A 22,155-nucleotide genomic window follows, 5' to 3' on the forward strand; every position below is an offset into this window, starting at 1 on the left:
GGGGAAACAACAGATGAAACTGTTATTTGTATGTTTGATAGAAAAATTGCAACAGATTTTTCCAACTGATTTATTTTAATTAAATAATGAAAGTTAATTAATGACAGGTAACTGTACACCGCAACTAGCATAACTAATCTAGGCAGTGTAGAGTTTATATATATATATATATATATACAACTTCAAATTATAATAAATATGGGAAAACATGAACATGTATATCTGCTAGAAAATTAATACAAAAAGAGAGGAAAAGATCATTACATACAAAAGAAAGGAATTAACTAAGATCAATTACTTAGCTTTCTTGGCTTTCTTGGTCACTATAACATATCATACACTGCCATAACAATTTTTGATTGATCACCTTTCAAGTTTTAGCTCAAGTCAAGTTCTGATGATGATATCTAATCACCACATGTTATGCTTTAATTGTTTTTCTTTAGGGGGGGAAAGCTATGGTTGGGGGAACTTCTTAGGGAGGGGGACCTCTCTTGAGAAAGGCCATAGTTAAGAGGGGGAACTTACAGTAACGAACACTACCTTGTCCTGAATCTTACACATACTGTCATGTGTTAAAAAAAATTCTTCAAGTTCAATGAAAATAAATATGGCCACTTAAGCGTGTAAAATGTTTCTACATCAAACTGAAGTGAGGTTAGTGACTTACAGCCACACAATTTTCTTAGTCAACCCCTTTCCTTCATGTTGTGACCTAAAAATGAAGATCACATCTTCCAAAGGCAAGATATATCTGATTAGATGTAGTTCTTCAAAGTCCTTCTTCCATGTCATGGGCAAGTTTCAAATTTTCATCATTTCTTGACAGGACGGAGAGTCTTACAGCAGCAATACCTGCCACAGCCAACAATAATGAACAAAGGGCAAATATTGCAGATATACCATGACTGCTATGAGTGTCATGAAGTACCATCAAAACAATTGCGGCAATAGCATTCAGCGGTACTCTGAACCAGTTTATAATACCAGCATGATGGGCCTCAGGTAGAATCCTTTGTCTCAACCAACCCATTGCTGGGAAGTACAGTCCACAAGCTAGTTCCAAGATAATAAACAGAATAAATGATGTACTCGGATGCAAGGCATTGGAAAAAACTGCACCAATATTTGCCCCAGATGCTACAATAACAGTTAAAATCACAACATTGGCTGGGTTTATACCTAGTTTGACGGTAAAATTGAACAGAAAGCCTCCTAGAGTAACACACAGCATGAAACATGAAAAGATGATTCCCAGAGGAGGATACAAATGCCCTCTGTCCAAAACAGGAGTCCACAAAAAAACAAATATGTACATGGCACTCTCAAAAAGTGAGGTAACAATGCCAATAGACATGACTTTGTTGTTTGTTACAATATGTCGTAGGCTCTCAATACATGGTTGAATGACTTTGTTATTTTTTCCTCCATAGTTTTCATCCCAAGTAAATTGGATCAAAATCCCAGTTGCGATAAGAAATGGTATGGCAAGGACAAATGGGGCCACTGGTCCAAAAGGCATCCATTCAGCTACAGTGTTGGCTAAAATCCCAGCTACTACAGAGATGATGCTGTTGTAGAGTGTTGCTTTGGCAAATGTTGCAGAAACCCACTCACTAGGAAAATTATGGGTCTGTGTGTGTTCATACAAATACCATGCATCAAAAGCTGTGAATAACAAGGAAGTAGAGATTCCACCCAAAATTCTTCCAAGGATTAGAATACCATAGTTTCTTGACAGCTTCGTCAGGCAGCACAATGAGTACAGTAATGTGAAAACTACACAAGCCTTTTTACGGCCAAACACACTTGCAAAGTATCCACTAGAAGTTCCAAACACAACACTTGAGGCAAAGCCACACACATAAATTATGGCAATTTGCGTGTCAATGAAGCCGTAGTGACTGTAGAGTTTGTAAAGGTATGGTCCCTGGAGCCATTCAGCCATTAGTGCTAGGAAGTAAACTCTGAAGTAGCTGTTTTGGAATGAGACAAAGTTGGGGTTCACTATCATCGTGTCATCCCTTTGACCTGTTTTGCACCAAAAGTGGAAAATACCACAAAGTGCGGAAAGAACACCAAACGAGATGTATGCAATCACAAGCATATTTCTGTGGATCACAAATTTCTTTCTTGAAGGTTTCTACAAAGAAAAAGAACATATATAGGTCTAACAATGCATTTTTAAATAAACTTGAACACTCAAAAGTCTCTCATAAAAATATCAAGTAAGGGACAGACTAATAGCAAAGTAAGAGGAGAAAATCAAGCAAGCAAAGATGCCCTAAAAATTTAACTGGACCAGACCTGAAGAAATTATATCAGTATGAATGCATCTAAAAATCATGAACTCTGTGCTAAAGCAAAGGAAACAATTTAAATTTTGCAACTGATTGTGAGTTAAATTCGGTGAAACAACAGACCTTTCCTGAGCAAAGACCTTGCAATATCATTTAAGGTATTCTTTACATCAGTAAAAGTGAAATGTCTGGAAAAGAACCTTGGCATAGAATAATGAGGGCAGACAGAGCTAAAATCAGAGAGAAGTGGAGAGGAACAGAATACTTGCCATTGGGGCTTTGATGCAATTTATAATAACTTTCTAAACAGTAGCCCATCCTCGGAGACCCAGGGGCTGTGAGTCGATTTCAGGTCAAGTCGAGCTCTTCCACCCTGACTCAAAATCGACTCACAGCCCCTGGGTCTCCAAGGATGAACAGTAGCCTAGATTTGATAAATATCTAATGATGTATGGGGAAAGGAGCTTATTAGAAACTTGAAAATCTAAACAAGGAGCTTTGTAGAGGGGAGGTTGGTGGAGATCATCGGTATGTTACATTTTTAACATTGATCAGATCGATGCTATATTGTCGTGATTGATTCCCTGAATCGAAAAGTACACGTATCATTTTAGATAATTATGCTACACTGTAATGAGAGTTATGTATTCGATCGAACATTGATTTTGAAAGGATGTTTGCGTTGCCGAACTCTGAGTGATTGAGTATCTTTCTTTACAAAATTGCTTCTCAGTAGCTCAGCTTAGTTGACCGAAGGGACAGAGGAAATGAAATTTCTGTCATGTACAAAAAAAAACGGTTAAAAATTGATTTCTCTTCAGGCCACATGCCACGTCAAGCTTACAGCCAGAACAACAACAATGTATAGATAAAAGAATCAAAAGAACGAGTGTACCTTTGCCTTGGCTGTGTTGTTTTAGAAAATTGCTGTAGGGTTAGGAAATACTTTTAAAGAGCAAAGGATCTATGCCACGTTGAAAACTTGTGCAATTATAACGTTCGCCGACAGTCGTTGTTCCATCCCCAGCCGACTTCTATGCCATAACTTTCTGAGCCTGCTTACGAGCTTCGACTTCCGAAAATTAGTCGCGAGCTGGCCGGAAGTCACGATAGTAAATTCGTCGAGACTTCGGAAACGTCATCTCCGGTACTTTCCTTGAGACGAGGTCGACTTCCGGTGGTGGCGAAGTAAACAAAACCATTACCTCGTGACGAGAACAAAAACTTGTCGAGACGAAATCGTAGGTGGCGCGCAATTTTATTTTTCCTATGTCAACATCGTGAGAAAGTTATGGCTGTGTTTTTAGACGAAATTCTTCTTCATATATTTGGATATCTTAATGGACCGACTCTGACGAAGTGCTCGTGGGTTTGTAAGCAGTGGAGGAGCATCGCTAAAACTCCGTCGCTTTGGCGAAGACTTGTACTATTGCGGTGGCCATCGCAGAAGTTTCTGTACGAGAAAGTGTCTCTATCGTGCGTCAATTGGATGAACACTTATCAAGAGTTGTCTCTAAGGGGAAACTATACAGCCGATTATATGAAATATTTCATCTGCTGTTGTGTTAGCGGTGATGAGTTGACCGAGATTGAATTGCGTGAAAGTATGTTCTTGCACATGGCGGGAACCATGATGAAGTGGGAAGTTCCGGATGTTTTTGAGCAGGAGGACGAGTTCAACACGTCAGGTTTCAATAAGAACTTTGAATTATTCTTTGACACTCACGATCTCAAGTGGACTTTCATCGACAAGCGAAGGGGATACAACGAGGACTGGTTTAGTGGCAAAATGAAAGCTTCGACAAAACCAGCACGCTACATCCGACCGTATCAAGTTATCCCTAGTTGCATGGTTATGTTTCGTTGGCTTTGTCTATTTCGTGCCTATGCGACGGAGGAGACCGGGTTAACTTTTTATCGCATATGGAGATACCGGCTGAAGCACAGGGAGACAGGGGTTCATTTCGAAGTTTTCGATTGGAAAGCTGCTATGTCGTGTACCTTGTCCAACGGCAGTCCAACATCAGTAGCCTTCAGAGAAGATGCTCTCGAACTTCTTACCTTACTCACCCACCCTCATTTTCTGATGCATCCTATGGGGGTGAGTACGTTCAAGGAGTTGTTCCTGTCCCCTCCGAAACTTCTCAGTAGTAGATGTAACTCTGCAACATCATCACTATCTAGCTGTGGGTTATCTAGCCCAAGATCGCCATTGAGAAGCATCAGTAATCAATTTTCTTTTGAGAGAAAGGACACTAAGGCTAGACGTATAATTGCAAGTAGCACCACTGACAGTGATGATGAATCAGAAGGAGGCTTTGACACTGGTTATGTCAGTAACTGTGAATACTTCATTAGCAGCAATCACTGGGATATTGAGGAACAGCACAAAATTCAAGCAGAAGTGGCTGGGATGTGGACAGTAGTAAATAACAATTATGTCCCCCATTTGTTTGTAAACTATGATGTAAACAATATTATGTGGGTGTTTCATGACTGTATGCCTACCTTCCCCGAACTCTGGATTCAGGGGGGTGTCACATTTGATGCAAATTATGACTCACTACATGGTCACGGATTTGGAGTTGAACCCATTCCAAGCTGTCTTGCCTTGTATCGTTTGGTTTGCCTGATGAATATAAATGCTCGTGTTTATGTCAGTATGGAGGATGCATCAATCTGGGCACTTCACTTAATCCATAACACCACAAGAGCCGTGCTTCATCTCAAAGATCTCAATGGTAAGATTTCAATTCTTTGTATTTTTAGAAAATTGTGTAGATCTGATATGCATGAAATATAAATATTGCCAATTTGACTATTGGTGTGATTAAAGATTTATTTGATCATTCTTAACTCCTTTAGCAGATGTTTCCTATTATTTAGCTTTCTTGATTCCATTGTTTTTATATTTGTTTTATTAAATGTTTTGTCTTGGAAAAAAAAGGAAGATCAATTTTAATAGGATTTAATATCGCTAGAAAATTGAGGCGAGTCAAATTTACTTCTGGTTTTAGTTAAATCTCTCGTCGGAAAGGAGAATCCAAATATTTTGCTTGTCAATCTTTGCATGAAACATGTCTCCCATCTTAAATCTGATTGAAGTATCAGACATGATTAAAAGTAATTTCCATAATACCACAAAGAAACTTATTCCTTCAAGCATGACCACTTTCATGAAATAATAAGCTGTAATTTGCCGTTTTGTGAAAAACCTAGCCATTGAAGTCTCTAGAGAACATAATTATTTGGTGGGAATGTTAGCTGTAATTTCCATATCTTTCCTTACAAATCTGCTGAATCTATTTTCTTTTTCTAATTTTGGCATAAGAGGATGTGGGAATAATTAACATCTCTGGATTAAATACTTGAATAGGACATGAGATTGCTGAAGATAAGGGGATAAAGTCATTTTAGGAAGAATGCGCTGTGCCTTAGATTTTAAAACAATTACTTACAGATTATTTCTTGCTTGCATCATTAAATCTCTTTTGTTTGACAAGTAATATCCTTATATTTGGTTTAAATTAAAAAAAGATGTAGAAGGTTTTCTGCATGAATGATTTGCCCTCTAGAATGAAATTATGATCAAAGGTTGTTTCACCATTTTGGCTGTGGGCGACATGTGGTGAGCATTTTGTTATCATATGATCAACACAAGGTGCTAAATATAAAAGAATCTGATCAATTAGAACCTCAAAAATGCAATGTGATATTAATACATGCTTCTGCAGGGGCTCACATTTCCTTTGTGGTTTCCAACTGAGTATTTAACAGGATATAAAAATGTTTTTGTTTTTTTTTTTTTTACTAAAGCCATGTGTTGCCTTCAATGCGTGTGTCATCAGGCAAGCTCACTGGCCCCAGGTGAATCAATTGAAGCCTTTAAGTTAATGTTCATGCAGGAATTGGGGTCACAGTGTAGAAAAAAATATTTCATAGATTCCAGTTAGGTTATCAAATTAAAAAAGAACTGGGCTTTTCTAGATTACCAAGCTTAAGTTAAGCACAGCCTTAAAGTTTGTTACTATAAACCTTGAAAAGAACTGCCTAATTCTGTTTTTGTTGTGGATTTGTATGTGCTCTGATCTCCCTTACAATTTTAACCAAAGATTGCTTAAGTAGTTTAGTACTACTGAAACTCTAAGAATTAGATTTCAAAGTACATACTTGTACAAAAGCCAAATGCTGATCTTAAAACTGAAACTAAAGTAATATTACTTTTATTCATTCACATGTAACAGCTTAATACATAACAAATTAACTTTAAATAATTTGATGATACCAATTTGTTACTATTTGGAATATCAGTCTGGTGGATATAACTTTATTGAAAATGCATGTCACAGGAGTGGTGGAGTAACACAATCTTGTTATTTTGTAAAATATTTGTAAAATGTGAAAATAGGGCTTAGGGCAGTTTTTAATGTGTTTACCAATAATCTGCTTGTCATGCAATGCTTGGCTTTGTTTCAAAAATGCTATGTCCCCATTATTTTGGCATGCAACAATTGCATTTTCTCCTACTGTGAGCATATCAACACTTTTTAAACCACTCAGGGCAAGAGAATAACAAAGCTTAATTTGAAATAAGCAGTGATATACATGTTTTATATTCAATTTGATACTACATTCCTAACACAAAATTCTTAGAAATAACCCACTGTAAAGACCTGAATTCCCTCAGTTACATGTAGTAATACCTTAAGTTTCTACAACCTCTTTCTATCTTTACTTTTAGAGGGTGACTACTTTATAAAATAAATGAAATTTGAGGTGTAATTTTACAAGTTAGTTTGAAGTTGGTACAAATTCATGATTTAAATTTGTACAATTTACATCAATATCACTATACCCCTAAGCTCAATTCTGTTACTCTTCCTTTTAGCTGTCATCACATGTTTTATTGATTTGTGAATTGTTTTTAAATTATAATTTTTTCTTCTTTCTATAAATGAAGATACCACCTCCTAACTGATATGATGATTAAATCTTATCTCCTTGTTGTTGAACAAATAGAATTAACATGTTGATAATTATTGTATTTTTGTTATATATTTATTTAATTTGTAATTAATGATTATGTAAATCATAATTAAATCTTCTGATAACAACAGACTTTTAGAGATTTGCATTTAATTTTAAAAAAAAAACTTTTTTCTGAGGTGAATAACCAAAAAGATTGTGGGAAATGTGTTGATGGGATGGCTCATTAGTTTTGTTTTAATCAAAAGGGTTACTGTGCTTTAAGACAAGGTTTTTGTCTTTGTTTAAAAAAAAAAAAACATTGTCAATTGTATACACGAGGCTGCCCAGTTTTCCATTAAAAAAATAACTTTTTGAGATAGAAAGATATTCCAACTGATCTTAGATTCAAAATAAAGACATTATTTCCTTGTTCAAAAATGGTTACCTCACAACAAACGTAGGTTTAATTTGAATCATATACTTACTGTGTTCTTAAGAAGACAATCCAGAGTCTGATTTTTTTTTCTTTCATTTAATTTTAGGCTGGTTTGATGCTTCAGTCACCTTAACCGAAGATATGCAAAACCAGCTCAGGGAAGCCTCAGACAGAAACACAGAGTTAGAAACAGTGCAGTGGTGTGAGGTCTCTACCCCTGTACCAGCTCCTGACAACATCAGTGAGTATGTTGCCAGTGATGAAGAAAGCGATGATGATCTTGATGGCCAAGAAGCAGAGGATTTCTATTGTGTGACACCAACACATTCTGATGAAGAGAGGAGCAGTGTCAGCTCAGCAGGTAGTGAGGTTGATTCTGATGACCTTGAAGATCAGCTTTGGTTTTCAGGAATGCATCCACAGTTTTTAGGAGAAGAAGAAGAAGAAGAAGAAAAAGAAGCCAGTTTTTGGAAAAGGAGCTCTGGAATGCAAGATTTTGAATTTGCTGAGAGCACAAGTACCTTTTGGCAGTCACTTGATGTACCTGTCTACCAAACCTTATCAAACAGCTCTGATGTAGAAAATCAAGGGGGCGCATGGGGAATGGCCTTAACTACTGAAAACTGCGACAGTTTTCAGAATGCAGGTCCTCTAGAGGATGCAAAAGGGATTGGTTATCCCCCCTCTGACAGCGGCAAGAACAGTCAACTGCAACCACCTAACAGCCATTATTCAGATAGTGAAGGAAGTGAAGTGCCAAGTGGTGAGTCAACCGCTGTTAGCACCCTAAAACAATTTAAACATGATGTGACAGTACTGCTGAACCTGTTAATGGATGAAAAATTTGCACATCCATATGGAACAATAGCTGGAGCAGTAGCATAGCAAGATTAGATTAACATGGACATTCTTTTCCTGATCACATGCACAAACGCAAAATGCCTTCGATAAGAATTAATGGTGCAACTGTACACTGAATTGGTTGATTGTCATGAAACTAGACAAGTGAATATTGTAGCTCTCTTTACTTGTTTTCTCTTACTTTGATTCTTACTTTCTGATTATTTTGGTTTGTTAGTTGTTGCATTAGTTACTGTAAAGTTTACTTTTTTGTAATCATTGGCATGTTTACTTTGTGTAGATTGATTTTTATGAGAGTAAAACAATGTTTGTATGTATATTAGGGATTAAATTGCTGTTACAGCTTAATGAAAATGTTTAGTAACTATAGTTGTACATTTGTTGAGTTTTACTCCAATCTTATGCAAGGTTTCGTGATGATTTAATGATATAACTGTATAGAATGCAACAAGAAAGAGACTTTTATTAGTAAAAATTTTGACTCATTACAAGGTCTTTAAACTTACTCTGAAATCATTAACATTCTCAATAATACCGTTTGCAGCTAGTGTATAAATGGCCAACATATATTGTACATACCCAGTACGTTTAGACAGGTTTACGTGTCTTATCCTTGTGTTTATGATCATTTTGACTGTATTCTGTTCATGGTGTTGTGCTTTAATGAATAACTGTAAGTCTCCTTTGACTTCACATTTTTTTACTCTTTTTTTTTTGCCATGATTCTGTTATGTAAAAAATAACAAGAACTTTGGAAAGATGTGCTTTGCCCATCAGCAACTGGCACAATATTTTTCGTGCATGTTTGAAATCAGTTAGCAGATTTACTTAAAAAAAGTTTTTGATCATAGGATTTACCTACCGTAAGAGATGTAGTTCAAAGTGTCATCCAGCAAATCAGTGGCCTGCGCGAGAGGCGCGAGAAAACGCTCGAGGGGAATGCGCGAGAGGAACGGTGAACAGGAAAGAAATACTTAAATTTCGCCCCATTCGCCTTAAATTTTTCCCTCTCTCTTCACCCACTCTCTTTCCTTTCCCTCAACACGCCTCCCACGCAGGCCATTGAATGAAAAAGATTACGTTATTAAATTGTCCTGAAATAATTTGACTAGCTTCGGCGGTGAAATAAAAAACCTTTCTCTATGAAATAATTAGTGTGGAAAGTGCTTACCCTCCATCAGAACGGCTCTAAAAGGTTTCTTAGGCTCGGATTCTGGGTGTAGCAGTTTTTTTGGAAGTAGAGAAACAATTTGGCTGCAGAGCCGGAAATGAGGTGGAACTCCGAAACAGCTCTGCTACTTTGCCTTCCCCCCCCCCCCCCCTCTCTTCCAGAGGAAAAAATTACTATTTAATCGACTTCGACGAGAGCTCCTTCTAACGATGCAAGTTTGTTTGTTGTTTCAGGGATAAAGAGAGAGCAATCTACCTCATCATTTCTAAATTTTTCGGGACCAAAATTTGGTGATTTTTTTCGACATTCGCGAAATTTTAACTCGCGGAAATTGGCTTCGCAAAATTTATTACCCTTGCGTGACGGCGTCAGTGGCTTAGAACGCATAATTCAACAACAGAAGCTTTTCGACCAAGTTTATCGATATTTATTTGCTTTTTTCTCAACGTTGACTTCTATTTAATCATCTTACCTTTAAAGAATCGTCGTTTCAAATCAGTGTTCATGCTGGAGCACATAGCTTGAATGCCAAGCAGTACTAGACTTCAAGCGCGATAGGTGCGTGTGGGTGCGGCCTGATTCTATTGTTTCAAATCAATGTTCATGCTGGAGCACATAGCTTGAATACCAAGAGTACTAGACTTCAGGCGCGATAAGTGCGGTGGGTGCATAAAAGCACCGTTGGAGCATAAAACTGCGGTACATGTAGGTTCATAAAAGCGCAGTAGGTGCATAAAATTGCGGTAGGTATATAAAAGCGCGGTAAGTGTATAAAACGCGGTGGGTGTATAAAAGCGCGGTAGGACTAGAACCGTGGTCAGGGTGTATAAAAGCGCGGTTGGTGCATAAAAGTGCGGTAGGAGTCTGGAACCGCGGTCAGGGTGTATAAAAGCGCGGTGGGTGCATAACAGCGCGGTAGAAGTCTAGAACCGCAGTCAGGGTGTATAAAAGCGCGGTAGGTGCATAAAAGTGCGGTAGGTGCATGAAAGCAAAAATGGGAAAACTGAGGAACAAAGTACTTAGCATGTGTAAAGTGGACCCACTAAGGTATTCTAGTTCAGCGAGTTACACCACACAGATGATGAAATTTTAATACTACTATAACAGGATCTCCCAGAGGACTGCCAGAGCATTTTGCGTCAGAAGAATTTGGTGTACAATCGAACGCTCCTTCGGAATTCAATTAGAGCATTTTACGCGAAAAGTGCTTTAAAGCGCGCATTCTACTCAAGATTTCCCAATAACCCCATACTTGATTGTGTATACAACTACAGTCGTACCTGTATAAAGTGACATCTATTTACCGGTCACCCTGTACTTAGCGGTCGATTGTCAAAGTTCCGAACAGTGTTGCCCTCAATTACTGTAATTTCACATTTATCCCAAGTGGAAAGGTTCAGCTGGGCTCTACTTGGCAGGGAACACTGGTAAAAGATTGGGGAGGAAATCCCAGGAGTCTGCGCGAACCTCAGACACCATAGATTTCAACATGGCGCCGGCTGCCGAGAAGAAGAAAGAGAAAGAGGCAACTGCAGACAAAAAAGACGACAAAAAATCGAAGGATGAGACCAAAAAAGAAGAAGAGCCTGAACTGGTAACTCTCTTTCTGTTTTGTCTGATTGTTCTTGGGGTTCTTTTGAGGAAAATGAATGAAACAAACCAACGTGACTCATCAACTTTTCTGACTCGTGACAGCGATTTCTTCTTTTATATATATATATATATATATATATATATATATATATATATATATATATATATATATATATATATATATATATATATATATATATATATATATATATAATAAACGAATAATTCTGGGATTTTTAACAGAGCGAAGAGGATAGACTGTTGCAAGAAGAGTTGACAATGCTTGTGGAAAGACTGTCGGTAAGTCGTTTAAAGCTCTCATTTAACAATAAAAGTGCCCTCGCAAAAGGATCGATCTTCAAACATGCCTTTCAATTACACGAACGAACATGGAAAGACAGCATGCAATGTTGTAATATGTGACAATAAATGGAACTTTAAATTCTTAAAAGTAAACCTTTTTTTGGACACCATCTAGGAGGCCTGAATGACGAATTGTCGAGTTGACATCTGCCACTGCCATTCAACGTACGCGGCTTTTGGGCTACAATTCCCGGTGATCGTATCGAAAAAAAAAGGCCAACAGAAACTAGATCGTTGTTTTTCTTTTAATAGATCAGCTCATCGCTGTTGCATTTTACCTGTTTAATCAGCTGGTACATTCTGTTATCGTTCCTCTCTAGTTTGCTACAAGTTATATCAAAAGTTTTGGTTCACTTAAACCCTTCAACTCCTTTGAGTGTCAAAGACAGAATTTCTCCAAAAAATATCAAATACAATATCAAACATACAAATACAGAGATTTAAGAAATATATCAGCTAGGGTATTAGTCTGTGACCTATCCCAAATTCTCCAAACAAAGAATTGTATGACAGATAGTAAGGAGAATTGCAAATGAGATCTTGGGAGTTGAGGGGTTGTTAGGATATTATGTAGCATTGGAGATTGAAAAATTATCAGGCTACCACACAGAATTTTTTTTTTTATTAAGAACTGATATGTAGTTATTCAAGTGTTACTCAAGTCTAATCTTCTGCTTGTTTAGTTTTGATGAAAATTCTGCTTGATGTGAATTAATTATTCAATTTTTGAAACATTAGGAATCCAATGCATCATTACACAAACCAGCACTGGAAGCACTGAGGTCTCAAATCAGAGCCAGCACAAGCTCGATGACATCTGTTCCTAAACCCTTAAAATACCTCAGACCACACTTCTCTACATTGAAAGAAATATATGAGAAATGGGGTGATGGTGAAAATAAGGTAAGTAAGTTAGACTTAACTTAAAACATGCCTGCCCTGTTAATGAAGCTGTTTTCCACAAAAGGCAAGTGGTTACACATACCAAAGGTAAAATCTAAATAGCTATATTAAAATACAAAAAGACAAATAATCAGGCAAATCTAAGATGATTAGAAGTTGTGAGAATCAATTTTGGTTTTTAAAAATAGTTAAGATTGGCATAGTCAAACGTCAAAGGAGAATAAAACTTTTTTTTCAAGAAAACAAGAACCATTAAATATACATCTGTTTACAACTGATTGGAGACTTAGCAGTTATGCAGGATATATTGTTCCTCTCTGTCAGGGCAGTTGTAATTGGCACTAGGGACTCCCTGTATGCCTGTGTAGAGGTTCAGGTTTTTAGTGTAGGTCTGGTTAATATTTAGAATGCAATTTTGTGATGAATACCTGAGCCAGGAAATTATTACTTTGAAGTTTATAATTCTTTACCTGATTCCTTACTTTGTAATGAATTTTAGAGATTCCTGGCAGACATTATCTCAGTACTTGGCATGACGATCAGCGAAGGCCGGGAGTGTCTGAAATTTAGAATGTTGGGATCAAAAGAGGAACTGGAGTCATGGGGACATGAATATGTCAGGTCAGTAGACTGCTGTCATAGCAGGTCCACACTTTGCTTGGATTCAGCTATGTATAATTATATGTGCTGTATCAGTAGCATGTGTATATATCTGTACAGGCTGTTCATATAAATATTCCCAAAGCAGTTAACAGTTGAAAGGTAAACATTTAAAAAAATGATTCATGGTCACTTTGTACCTTGATCAGATTGTTCCAAGTCAAATCTTTCAACATTATTGTCAGATTGTTCCATAGATATATAGGATACAGGTTTTCAGCTGTCTTATTTAACAATAGAAGATTAAGAGAAATTTTTAAGAATATCTTGTGTACACCAGGGTGACTGTGGTCAATATTCATGGTTTTCTCAACACTCCTGTTTGAAAATGGTTCTTTCTTAAATTTTCCTTGTTTCTTTTTTCTTTCGGAATATTGAGGCAGAACACTCACAGGATCACACACATCAGAAGGGAAAATTGGGTCAAACATTTATTTCGTTGATTCTTAATTCTCAATTCTTAATTCTATAAACTTGATTCTCCAAAATTTAGAAAATAGAGTTTATTTAGTGTTAGTAATATATGTCAAAAAAATAAAAATAAAAAAAATTGTATTTAAAAAAATTGAAACTCCAAACTTGGTGTTGGCCTTTTAATTTGTTGAGGATGGGAGGATTTAGTTTAAAGACTGTCAGCTTTTGTTTATAAGCAGTACTGTATTTTTGGAACTGTTCAGTCATTTCCTCAGTATCTGATTATCAATCCACAGACATTTGGCTGAGGAAATTCGTGGCGAGTACAGTGACAGATCAGACAAAGGAGGGGGAGTGGAAGATCTTGTCGCCCTTGCTAAAGAAATTATACCATACAACATGCAGCACAATGCAGAAACTGAGGCCTGTGACTTACTGATGGAGATTGAAAGACTGGATTTACTGGAGCAATATGTTGATCAAAACAGCTTTCAAAGAGTCTGTCTTTATCTCACAAGGTCAGAAGCTTTATAAACAGATAATAGACAGAAGTGACAGGCAGATAATTATGTTTTTCAGGGTTAAAACTAGGTAACTGTATGGCAGAGAATTGTGTTAAGTAACAAGAGAAATTGCTAGAGAAATGAACTGACCTTAAACAAGCTTTACATCCACTGTAAATTGCATGACTGTGCAAATGGCCTTCTGTCTAGTTGAAAAAAAAGATTGACATTTCTTGTTTTTTTTTTTTTTTTCTTGCAGCTGTGTGAGTTATGTTCCTGAGCCAGAAGATAGTACTTTGTTGAAAACTGCATTGAAAATTTTTAGAGAGTTTGACCGCCAGCCAGAGGCTATGAAGTTAGCCATCCAACTGAATGATGTAGATCTCATCAAGGACATTTTTCTTTCATGTAGTGGAAGGTAAGTTCTACATCATGCTTTAGTTACATTTTGGGCCCATTTGTATGAAGGGTAAATGCTATGCATGGTACAATTGGTCATCCAGTAGACAATTTTTGACCAGACTTATGGCACAATCCAGCTCTATACTGTTCTCCGTGCCTTTCCTATGTTGCTGACAAGGGAAATTGGGTTAGCAATCAAGAATTTCTTTAGTTGATGATCACTTCCTTTATTCTGATGTCCTTAATTAGTAATGCAAGGGTGATATTTTGAGGAGAAATTAGATGGTTGTCACTCGTAGAGGTTGAAGGGTTGACTCAGTTACAAAGTGAACAAAGATTGTTTTTCTCCTAACAGTGATGAGAAAAAATTAATCCAGAGACAGATGGCATTCATGTTGGCAAGACAACAAGTCTATCTGGAGCTTGATGAAAACATGGATGACTATGATGAGTTGGTGGAGATCATGTCCAATGCACATTTAAACAACAATTTTCTCAGTCTTGCAAGAGAGGTGATGAACTCATTACAGTTGTAATTGAATTTTTGTTGGAAATTTTCCAACATTCAAAGAGGTTTTAAATAAATGTTACAAAACTGCATCTTAGAATATAAAGGATTAATGAACAGTGTACTTTATGTCAGGAATTTTTAAGAAGGGGTCTGAAGACTTCCTCTATCTATTCCCAAGAAATATAATCCTTCTGTATGCAAGAGAAGATTATACATTTAACTTGACTTCCATCTCCCTGAAATCATACTTAATCAACTGTGATGTACTTGAGAGGGTACATGTTTAAGACAGAAACTACATGTGCAAGGATATTGTTAACTTCAGATTGCCTATACCCTGCAGTGCATAACACAAATACTTTGATTACTAATAATTTGATTGTTCATACATTTTGTGGTGCAGTTGGATATCATGGAGCCTAAAGTTCCTGAGGATATTTATAAAACACATCTAGAAAATAAAGGTATGAACTCTATTCTGTTCATATCTTTTAACAGAAATTTAATTATTGCTTTATAGCCTATAAAACATACATAGATTGTCATTTCACTTACACTGGTAACTCAAGACAGATGTTTGGCATCCTTCATTTTATAGATTGTTTTATCATAGAGTGTTATTCAGCAAAGGCTGTCTTTCCTATACATTTATCTTAAATTTACGCAAATAAGTGTTAAAATGTTTTTTTCTTTGCTTCCAGGAGTTTCAAGTGGTGTTGCATTGGACTCTGCAAGACAAAATTTAGCTTCCTCATTTGTGAACTCTTTTGTGAATGCTGCATTTGGTGCTGACAAGTTGTTAACAGAGGATGGTAACAAGTGGATTTATAAAAACAAGGAGCATGGTATGAATTTATAGCTAGAAAAGCTACTTTTTTAAATTGTGTGTCACAAATGATCCATAATTGCATTAAGTTTTCTTCATTAAGCTCTACGATTTATCAAGAAAACATGAGTCTGCTTCTCAATGAAGATGATTCAAAATTAAAACCAATTCTGTTGGACTTGGTGCTTTCATTTTCCTACACTGTATATTTCAGAAAGTTTACTAGAATTATTTTGAGGTCTTGTTGACACTCAGCAGGAATTTTAGGTACTGGTACTCAAACTTACTGTTGGTGAGGGGGCAGCGATCATTTTTTTTGTGTCATACTTGTAATGAAACAAATACCTTGATTCCTTTTATTATTTTCAGGTATGATGAGCACAACAGCATCACTTGGCCTGATTTTGTTATGGGATGTTGATGCAGGACTCACTCAGATTGACAAGTATTTATATTCCACTGAGGACTATATCAAGGTACATGCACAAGGATTTTACATTGCCACAATAACTGTAGCTTATTCTGCTAATTCTGTCCTGTGTATCATCTTACATTCCTGTGCCTCTGTTGGCTTCCCACTGTTAAGTCATCAGTGTCAAAAAAACTTTGTATTGATCACTGCATGGTGAAGCTAGACAGGTCGTATGTAGATGTAATAGTCTTGGAGTCTAGAAAGTGCAGGACTGCATAGTTTAAAAGTGCTCATAGATGTTAGTCAATAGCTGGCACCACCCACAGTCCCTTTCTGCACCCAGTAGTATAAATGGGTACCACCATCTACCAGAGACATAAGTAACAGGGTTACCTACAAAGGACTCATATCTTGTTTAGGAGGAATAGCTGTAATTTTCCTTGTTGCTCTCTATTATGGAACTTGAAATACGCACTATCATTATTGTGCCACCAGCCTTTTAAAACTTAACTTGCAAATAAGGTTGTCTTCTGTAATAATTGTTCGTGTAGTTTTTGAAGATACATTCATGTTATTGCTTGTAGGCTGGTGCTCTTTTGGCTTGTGGCATAGTTAACTCTGGTGTGAGGAATGAATGTGATCCAGCCCTGGCTCTGCTATCAGATTATGTTCTGCATAACAATAACATCATGAGACTTGGATCGGTTGTTGGGTAAGCTGAGGGTTTGGTAATTTGTGTAATTTTTAATTTTAAATGCACTCTTGAAAGGGTGCGTGTAGTCATGTGAATGTACTATTTCCTCACATGTAAAAAGATGGATGGTGGATGCCTGTGGTGTGCATAGGGTTCTACTGCATCCAACCAACTATCAAATTCTACACCCATGGACAACAAATCCTTGCAACTTATGCACCTGTCAACACTGATTGGATCATTGGATTGGATTGGATCACTGGATCACAATCATTAAGTCTGCAGAAAACTATGTGCTCCATGCAGTTACCACTTCTATTTCTTCAATTTAGCTTTATGTTATTAAAAAAAAGTTGAAATATCGTGGTTGCATGTTCAGCGACAGTATACGGTCAATTTCCTCCTTGAAGAGGGATGTTTTTCTTCCCTGGGTAATCCTACCTGGGTTTGTTTTTACTCTGGTCTTTGGAACAGTTGAATCATTAGAATTTGCTGTGTAACCACTACATGTATGTCTCTCCCAGGCTTGGTCTTGCGTATGCTGGTTCAAACAGACAAGAAGTTTTGTCCCTGATTCTTCCCGTTCTTGGTGACCCAAAGTCGAACCTAGAGGTGAGATGTTTAACTACCGGTTATTTGTACATCTACTCTAAGCCTCTTTTACTTAATTACAATTTGTTTTTTTCGTTGCATAGGTGATTGGTATGGCGAGTATAGCTTGTGGCCTTGTTGCTATTGGAACATGTAATGGGGAAGTTACGTCAACCATACTTCAAACAATGATGGAGCGCTCTGAAACCGACGCCAAGGACACAAATGCTCGGAATTTAGCCCTGGGTCTCGGTTTGACATTTTTAGGTAAGGCAGTAATTTCAGAAGGCAGATTCTCCCAACGTTTGCCTCACTTTTGTTACAGTAAGTTGTCGTGGCAAGAACTTGGTTCTCACGTCAACAAAGTAGTTGCGACCGCCTTTGACTTTCTGCTGGCTCTGTTACAGGTCGCTGTTTTAAGTTTGTGTATTTTCACTGGGGAAAAAGCATTTGCATCCGTTGCCAGCATAAGAAGGGAATTTACAATTTTTCGTTTTCCAGTTTTTAGGAGCAGAGAAGTACCGGTATTTTCGGTCATCGTTTCTTTTTGTAGGTACTTTTAGGGTCTAATTTTGTACTATTGGCTTTTTTTCACTTCCAGGTAAACAAGAGGCTGCGGAGGCTACCCTTGAAGCGCTTAAAGTCATCCCAGAACCTCTTGCGAAGTGGGCAACAATCCTTGTTGAAATCTGTGCATATGCTGGTGAGTTGTGTATTTACAGGCGTGGATGTTGGTGTTAAGTAGAACAGAATTTTCTTTGTGCAAATTATTTTAGCGAGGGCTCATTTAATCAAAGGATTTGGAAAACATCCAAAACGATGTGGAAAATGTCATGGAAAGTTATGAGTTTTATAATTCGAAAGAGTACGAGGTGGTAGGGGTGGTATTGTTGTGGATGATGCTCTATGGAGAGGTGTCCATTCAACTGAGAAGGTGGTAGTTCAGGGGAACGAAGAAGGAACAGCTTCACTGTACCTAAAGTTGTTGTTTCGATAAGGATGACGATGACGATGATAAAAAATAAAATATTAATTTAAATTTAAAGTTTTCAAGGCGCACAAACTGACGCACAGTTGTACAGTACATACGTACGTTGTTAGACGCTTTTATACTGTTGTGTGCAGCTCCTAATCTTATCAAGACCTGATCTTACCTTTCATCTTGCCTGACACAAACTTTCGTTTGGCTTGCATCAGGAACCGGAAATGTTCTCAAAATTCAGGAGATGTTGCACATCTGTAGTGAGCATTTTGAACAGAAAGACGACGAAGAAAAAGAAAAGGATTCCAAAGACAAAGATTCAAAGGACAAAGATAAGGATAAAAAAGAGGCAGAGAAGCCAGATGATGGCAGCCACCAGGGCGTGGCTGTATTGGGCATCGCTTTAGTTGCTATGGGGGAGGAAGTTGGCTCTCAGATGGCGCTCAGAACCATGAATCATCTGGTATGTTTAGAATGTTTACACCTTTTTGGACGCTAATTAGTGCCTCCGTTACTTTTTCGTAGGTAATGTTATGCTGTTATTCGTCGTGTTTAAGATACATCCTGGCATTCATTTCTCTTTGCTACGGTTATAGGGATGTGCTTCAGAAAAAGTGACCTTTCAATTTTTCAACGGCTAGGCCTACTTAACTTTGAAATGGTCCATTTGCTAATTTTAGTAAACGGTTAGGGTCGAGGGCCTCCTGTTTGGAAAGAAAAGTAAAGAAGATCACAAGTTTAATTATCGGTCATCCAATAGTGAAGTACTGAATGTGTTTGTTTTCTTACAGCTACAGTATGGTGAACCCGTGATACGCCGTGCGGTGCCATTGGCTCTTGCTATCCTATCAGCTTCCAATCCACAACTGAGTATAATCGACACTCTTAGCAAGTTGTCACATGACAATGACGCTGAAGTGTCACATAACTCCATTTTCGCCATGGGAGTTGTCGGTGCAGGTAAGCTAAAAATAAAAACATTTAAAAGAAAACGTCACGGTCTGATGTCACGTTGTTTGGCAACGTTATTTTTTTCAAAGTCTGCACAAGTTTCATTAATTTTTGTTATTCATCTGTACAATAAGTATCGCTGTAGATTCCCTATTTTGAACTGCACGTTTCTCTAAATTAACAGCAAAATGTGTTTTGTGCAGAAGAGAAATGTTTTTCGCGAGATTGGTTTTCACACGCAATTTAAAAGGAGGCCTCTCAGGTTTTGCTCTCAAATTTGCCTCCCTTTGAAGCATGTTAGTATTGCCTTGTATTTTTCACCTACAGGTACCAACAATGCACGACTCGCGGGAATGCTCCGTCAGTTGGCCATGTATTACCACAAGGATGCAAACAATCTGTTTATGGTGCGACTCGCACAGGTGAGTGTAAGGCTGTAATGCAGAGCTCTTCGGCAAACGAGCTTGGCTACCAACTTGATAGCAGTCTGTAGTACAGGCTTCACCTTAAGGTCACCGACGTCTGATTAAATTCTGAGCTGAAGTGGAAGGAAGGGGTCTAAAACGAGAAGACGTGTTTTCTTGCGCTTCCGTTTTTTCCTGGACAATCGATGAACGGAGTATTCAGGATTTTTCCTTTAATGTTATTCACCCTCGTTATATTAGCCGTCTTAGGAGTGTCCTCATTAACAAAATTCCATAGCAACGGCCAAACTAAAGAGTTTCTAAAATCTCGCTGTTTGAGACGCGATGTTAATGTTTCTTGGTTCTGATGATACTATATCTTTGGTTGCCACAACTCGTGGAGTTAGAGATGGCCTTTTTTTACTTGATGAGAGTTGTACAATTTTTACCAATTCAATTTTGTAGATTTTTTTTTTGTCATTGGTGTTGCCTTTAGGGATTAGTCCACCTTGGTAAAGGTACACTTACACTCGGACCGTATCACTGTGATCGCTCCTTGATGATGCCCGTTGCTGTCGGTGGCTTGCTGTCTGTCCTCTTGTCGTTCTTGGATGTGAAGAACGGTATGGAAATATTTCTTTTTTCACTCAAGAAGATTTTTGACATTTCTCGCGGGTGTGGGGCGAAGAAAAAAGTATGGTTTCCTGATAAGAGTACGCTCCCCAACCAATTCCGATTTCGCGATCGGTTACTTAACGAATTATGCTTAGAAGAACTCTATGATAAACTACGCCATAAACTGGGTTCGAATTTTCGCATCAAGCAAGTTGCATTGCTTGGTGTAATGTTTGGCAGGTGATAAGTCTTTTTTTTTTTCTTAAGTGTAGCATCATTTGTCTCTATCATTACTCTATGTTGTTTCTCTTCAGTAATTCTTGGTAAATCGCACTATGTGCTGTTTAACCTGGTATCTGCGATGCAGCCTAGAATGCTTGTCACGTTTGACACGGACCTACGTCCTTTGCCAGTCTCTGTCCGAGTTGGCCAGGTGAGATTGATCAATAGACTTTCTAATGAAGAGGATTACTGATTTTGATATCTAGCTTGTTGCTCCTTACTGTTCCTTTGAATTGTTTCATCCTAGCCATGTCTCGTTTCTTCTTTATCTATTGAAAGTGGTAAAAACCACCTTCAGCGATTATTTGCGAAAATAAAATGCAACGCATATGAGAATTACAGTCGTAAATTGCAGATCTTGACTTGAGTTATTGGGCGTCAAAGACCATTTCTATTTCTTCTTTCAAAAGGCGGTTGATGTGGTTGGCCAAGCAGGAAAGCCCAAGACAATAACAGGATTTCAAACTCACACCACTCCTGTGCTGCTTGCGTATGGAGAACGAGCAGAGTTAGCCACAGAAGAATGTATCCTTTACACTTTCAACAACTAATTTGTTTTTGTCCCTGACTCTGGACGAATAGCCTGTGCGCATGCCGTCATAATCAGCTCTTCGGTACGAGTATTTCTTGGCCCACGGGAGGTCTGCAAGGGGTCTGGAACTGATTATTAGTGCCAGAACTCCGGCAAACGCTCCCCCAATTTGTCTCAAATCTTCACGCGGGCGGAAAAAGGCGCGTCCTGCAGCGCATACTATTAAGGGGCCAGCTCGCATACTATGAGACGAAATGACGCAATACCGCTTTCATTTTTGTCCGCTCGGGCGTTACTCTTTCTGTCTAGATACGTGTTATTGAAATGTTTGGCGAAATTGTGAGTTAAACTGCTTATATTTTGCTTAACCATGGATCAGACATTTCGCTCGCGCCGATAATGGAGGGTTTTGTCATCTTGAAAAAGAATCCAGAATACGAAAAGGCAGAGAGCTAAATTGCCGAGACATGGGTGGCACGTTTGTAAATAAACTTTACAACTGGTAATAGACTGCCGAGTAACAGACCTCTTCAGTGCGACAGTGAGAGAGCTAAAACTACTGGAGAACTTTCTTTCACCTTAGGAAGCAGCAAAAATATGTTAGTGAACTTTCAACAATGAAGAATGCTTTTGCAAAATAAAATCTTATTTCACCCGTGCTTTGTTGTTTCTCTTCTGTTACTGCTCCCCCACTAACCCGAAGGATTTCTTGAGGCCTTGCATTTTTTAATTCTCATTAATGAGCTTGTAGCCCAAGGGATTTCAGAATCGATTCATTAAA

The 22,155-nt window shown here is 37.8% G+C and overlaps 3 protein-coding genes across 4 annotated transcripts; 2 read left to right on the forward strand and 1 right to left on the reverse strand.

Annotated features, from left to right (window-relative positions):
* Nucleotides 1–56: 56 nt before the first annotated feature.
* Nucleotides 57–3,388, reverse strand: LOC113680731 (solute carrier family 61 member 1). Of its 2 annotated transcripts, XM_027197769.2 has the most exons (2): nt 3,196–3,388; nt 57–2,143 (listed from the first exon to the last, which is right to left on the reverse strand). In XM_027197769.2, exon 2 carries the CDS (start codon nt 2,105–2,107, stop codon nt 773–775), a length of 1,335 nt encoding a protein of 444 aa, XP_027053570.2. In that variant the 5' UTR covers nt 2,108–2,143; nt 3,196–3,388; the 3' UTR covers nt 57–772. The 2 variants fall into 2 exon arrangements, with proteins under 2 accessions (XP_027053570.2, XP_089056822.1); XM_089200696.1 differs by lacking the exon at nt 3,196–3,388 and having other exon boundaries at nt 57–2,493.
* Nucleotides 3,389–3,496: 108 nt separating this feature from the next.
* On the forward strand, nt 3,497–9,713 carry LOC113680729 (uncharacterized). Its single transcript, XM_027197767.2, has 2 exons — nt 3,497–5,041; nt 7,811–9,713. Exons 1-2 carry the CDS (start codon nt 3,592–3,594, stop codon nt 8,587–8,589), a joined length of 2,229 nt encoding a protein of 742 aa, XP_027053568.2. The 5' UTR covers nt 3,497–3,591; the 3' UTR covers nt 8,590–9,713.
* Nucleotides 9,714–11,191: 1,478 nt separating this feature from the next.
* LOC113680725 (26S proteasome non-ATPase regulatory subunit 2) lies at nt 11,192–22,033 on the forward strand. Its single transcript, XM_027197761.2, has 21 exons — nt 11,192–11,330; nt 11,573–11,629; nt 12,431–12,595; nt 13,095–13,216; nt 13,966–14,187; nt 14,432–14,590; nt 14,930–15,086; nt 15,489–15,549; nt 15,787–15,930; nt 16,281–16,387; nt 16,908–17,035; nt 17,542–17,629; nt 17,713–17,875; nt 18,210–18,311; nt 18,806–19,053; nt 19,382–19,550; nt 19,869–19,963; nt 20,442–20,568; nt 20,875–20,993; nt 21,253–21,367; nt 21,754–22,033. The coding sequence occupies exons 1-21, from the start codon at nt 11,226–11,228 to the stop codon at nt 21,828–21,830; spliced, it is 2,730 nt and encodes a 909-aa protein (XP_027053562.2). The 5' UTR covers nt 11,192–11,225; the 3' UTR covers nt 21,831–22,033.
* The last annotated feature ends 122 nt before the right edge of the window (nt 22,034–22,155 follow it).

The sequence above is a fragment of the Pocillopora damicornis genome, chromosome 3, assembly GCF_964200805.1.
Source record: "Pocillopora damicornis chromosome 3, jaPocDami1.2, whole genome shotgun sequence".
Lineage (NCBI taxonomy): Eukaryota > Metazoa > Cnidaria > Anthozoa > Scleractinia > Pocilloporidae > Pocillopora > Pocillopora damicornis.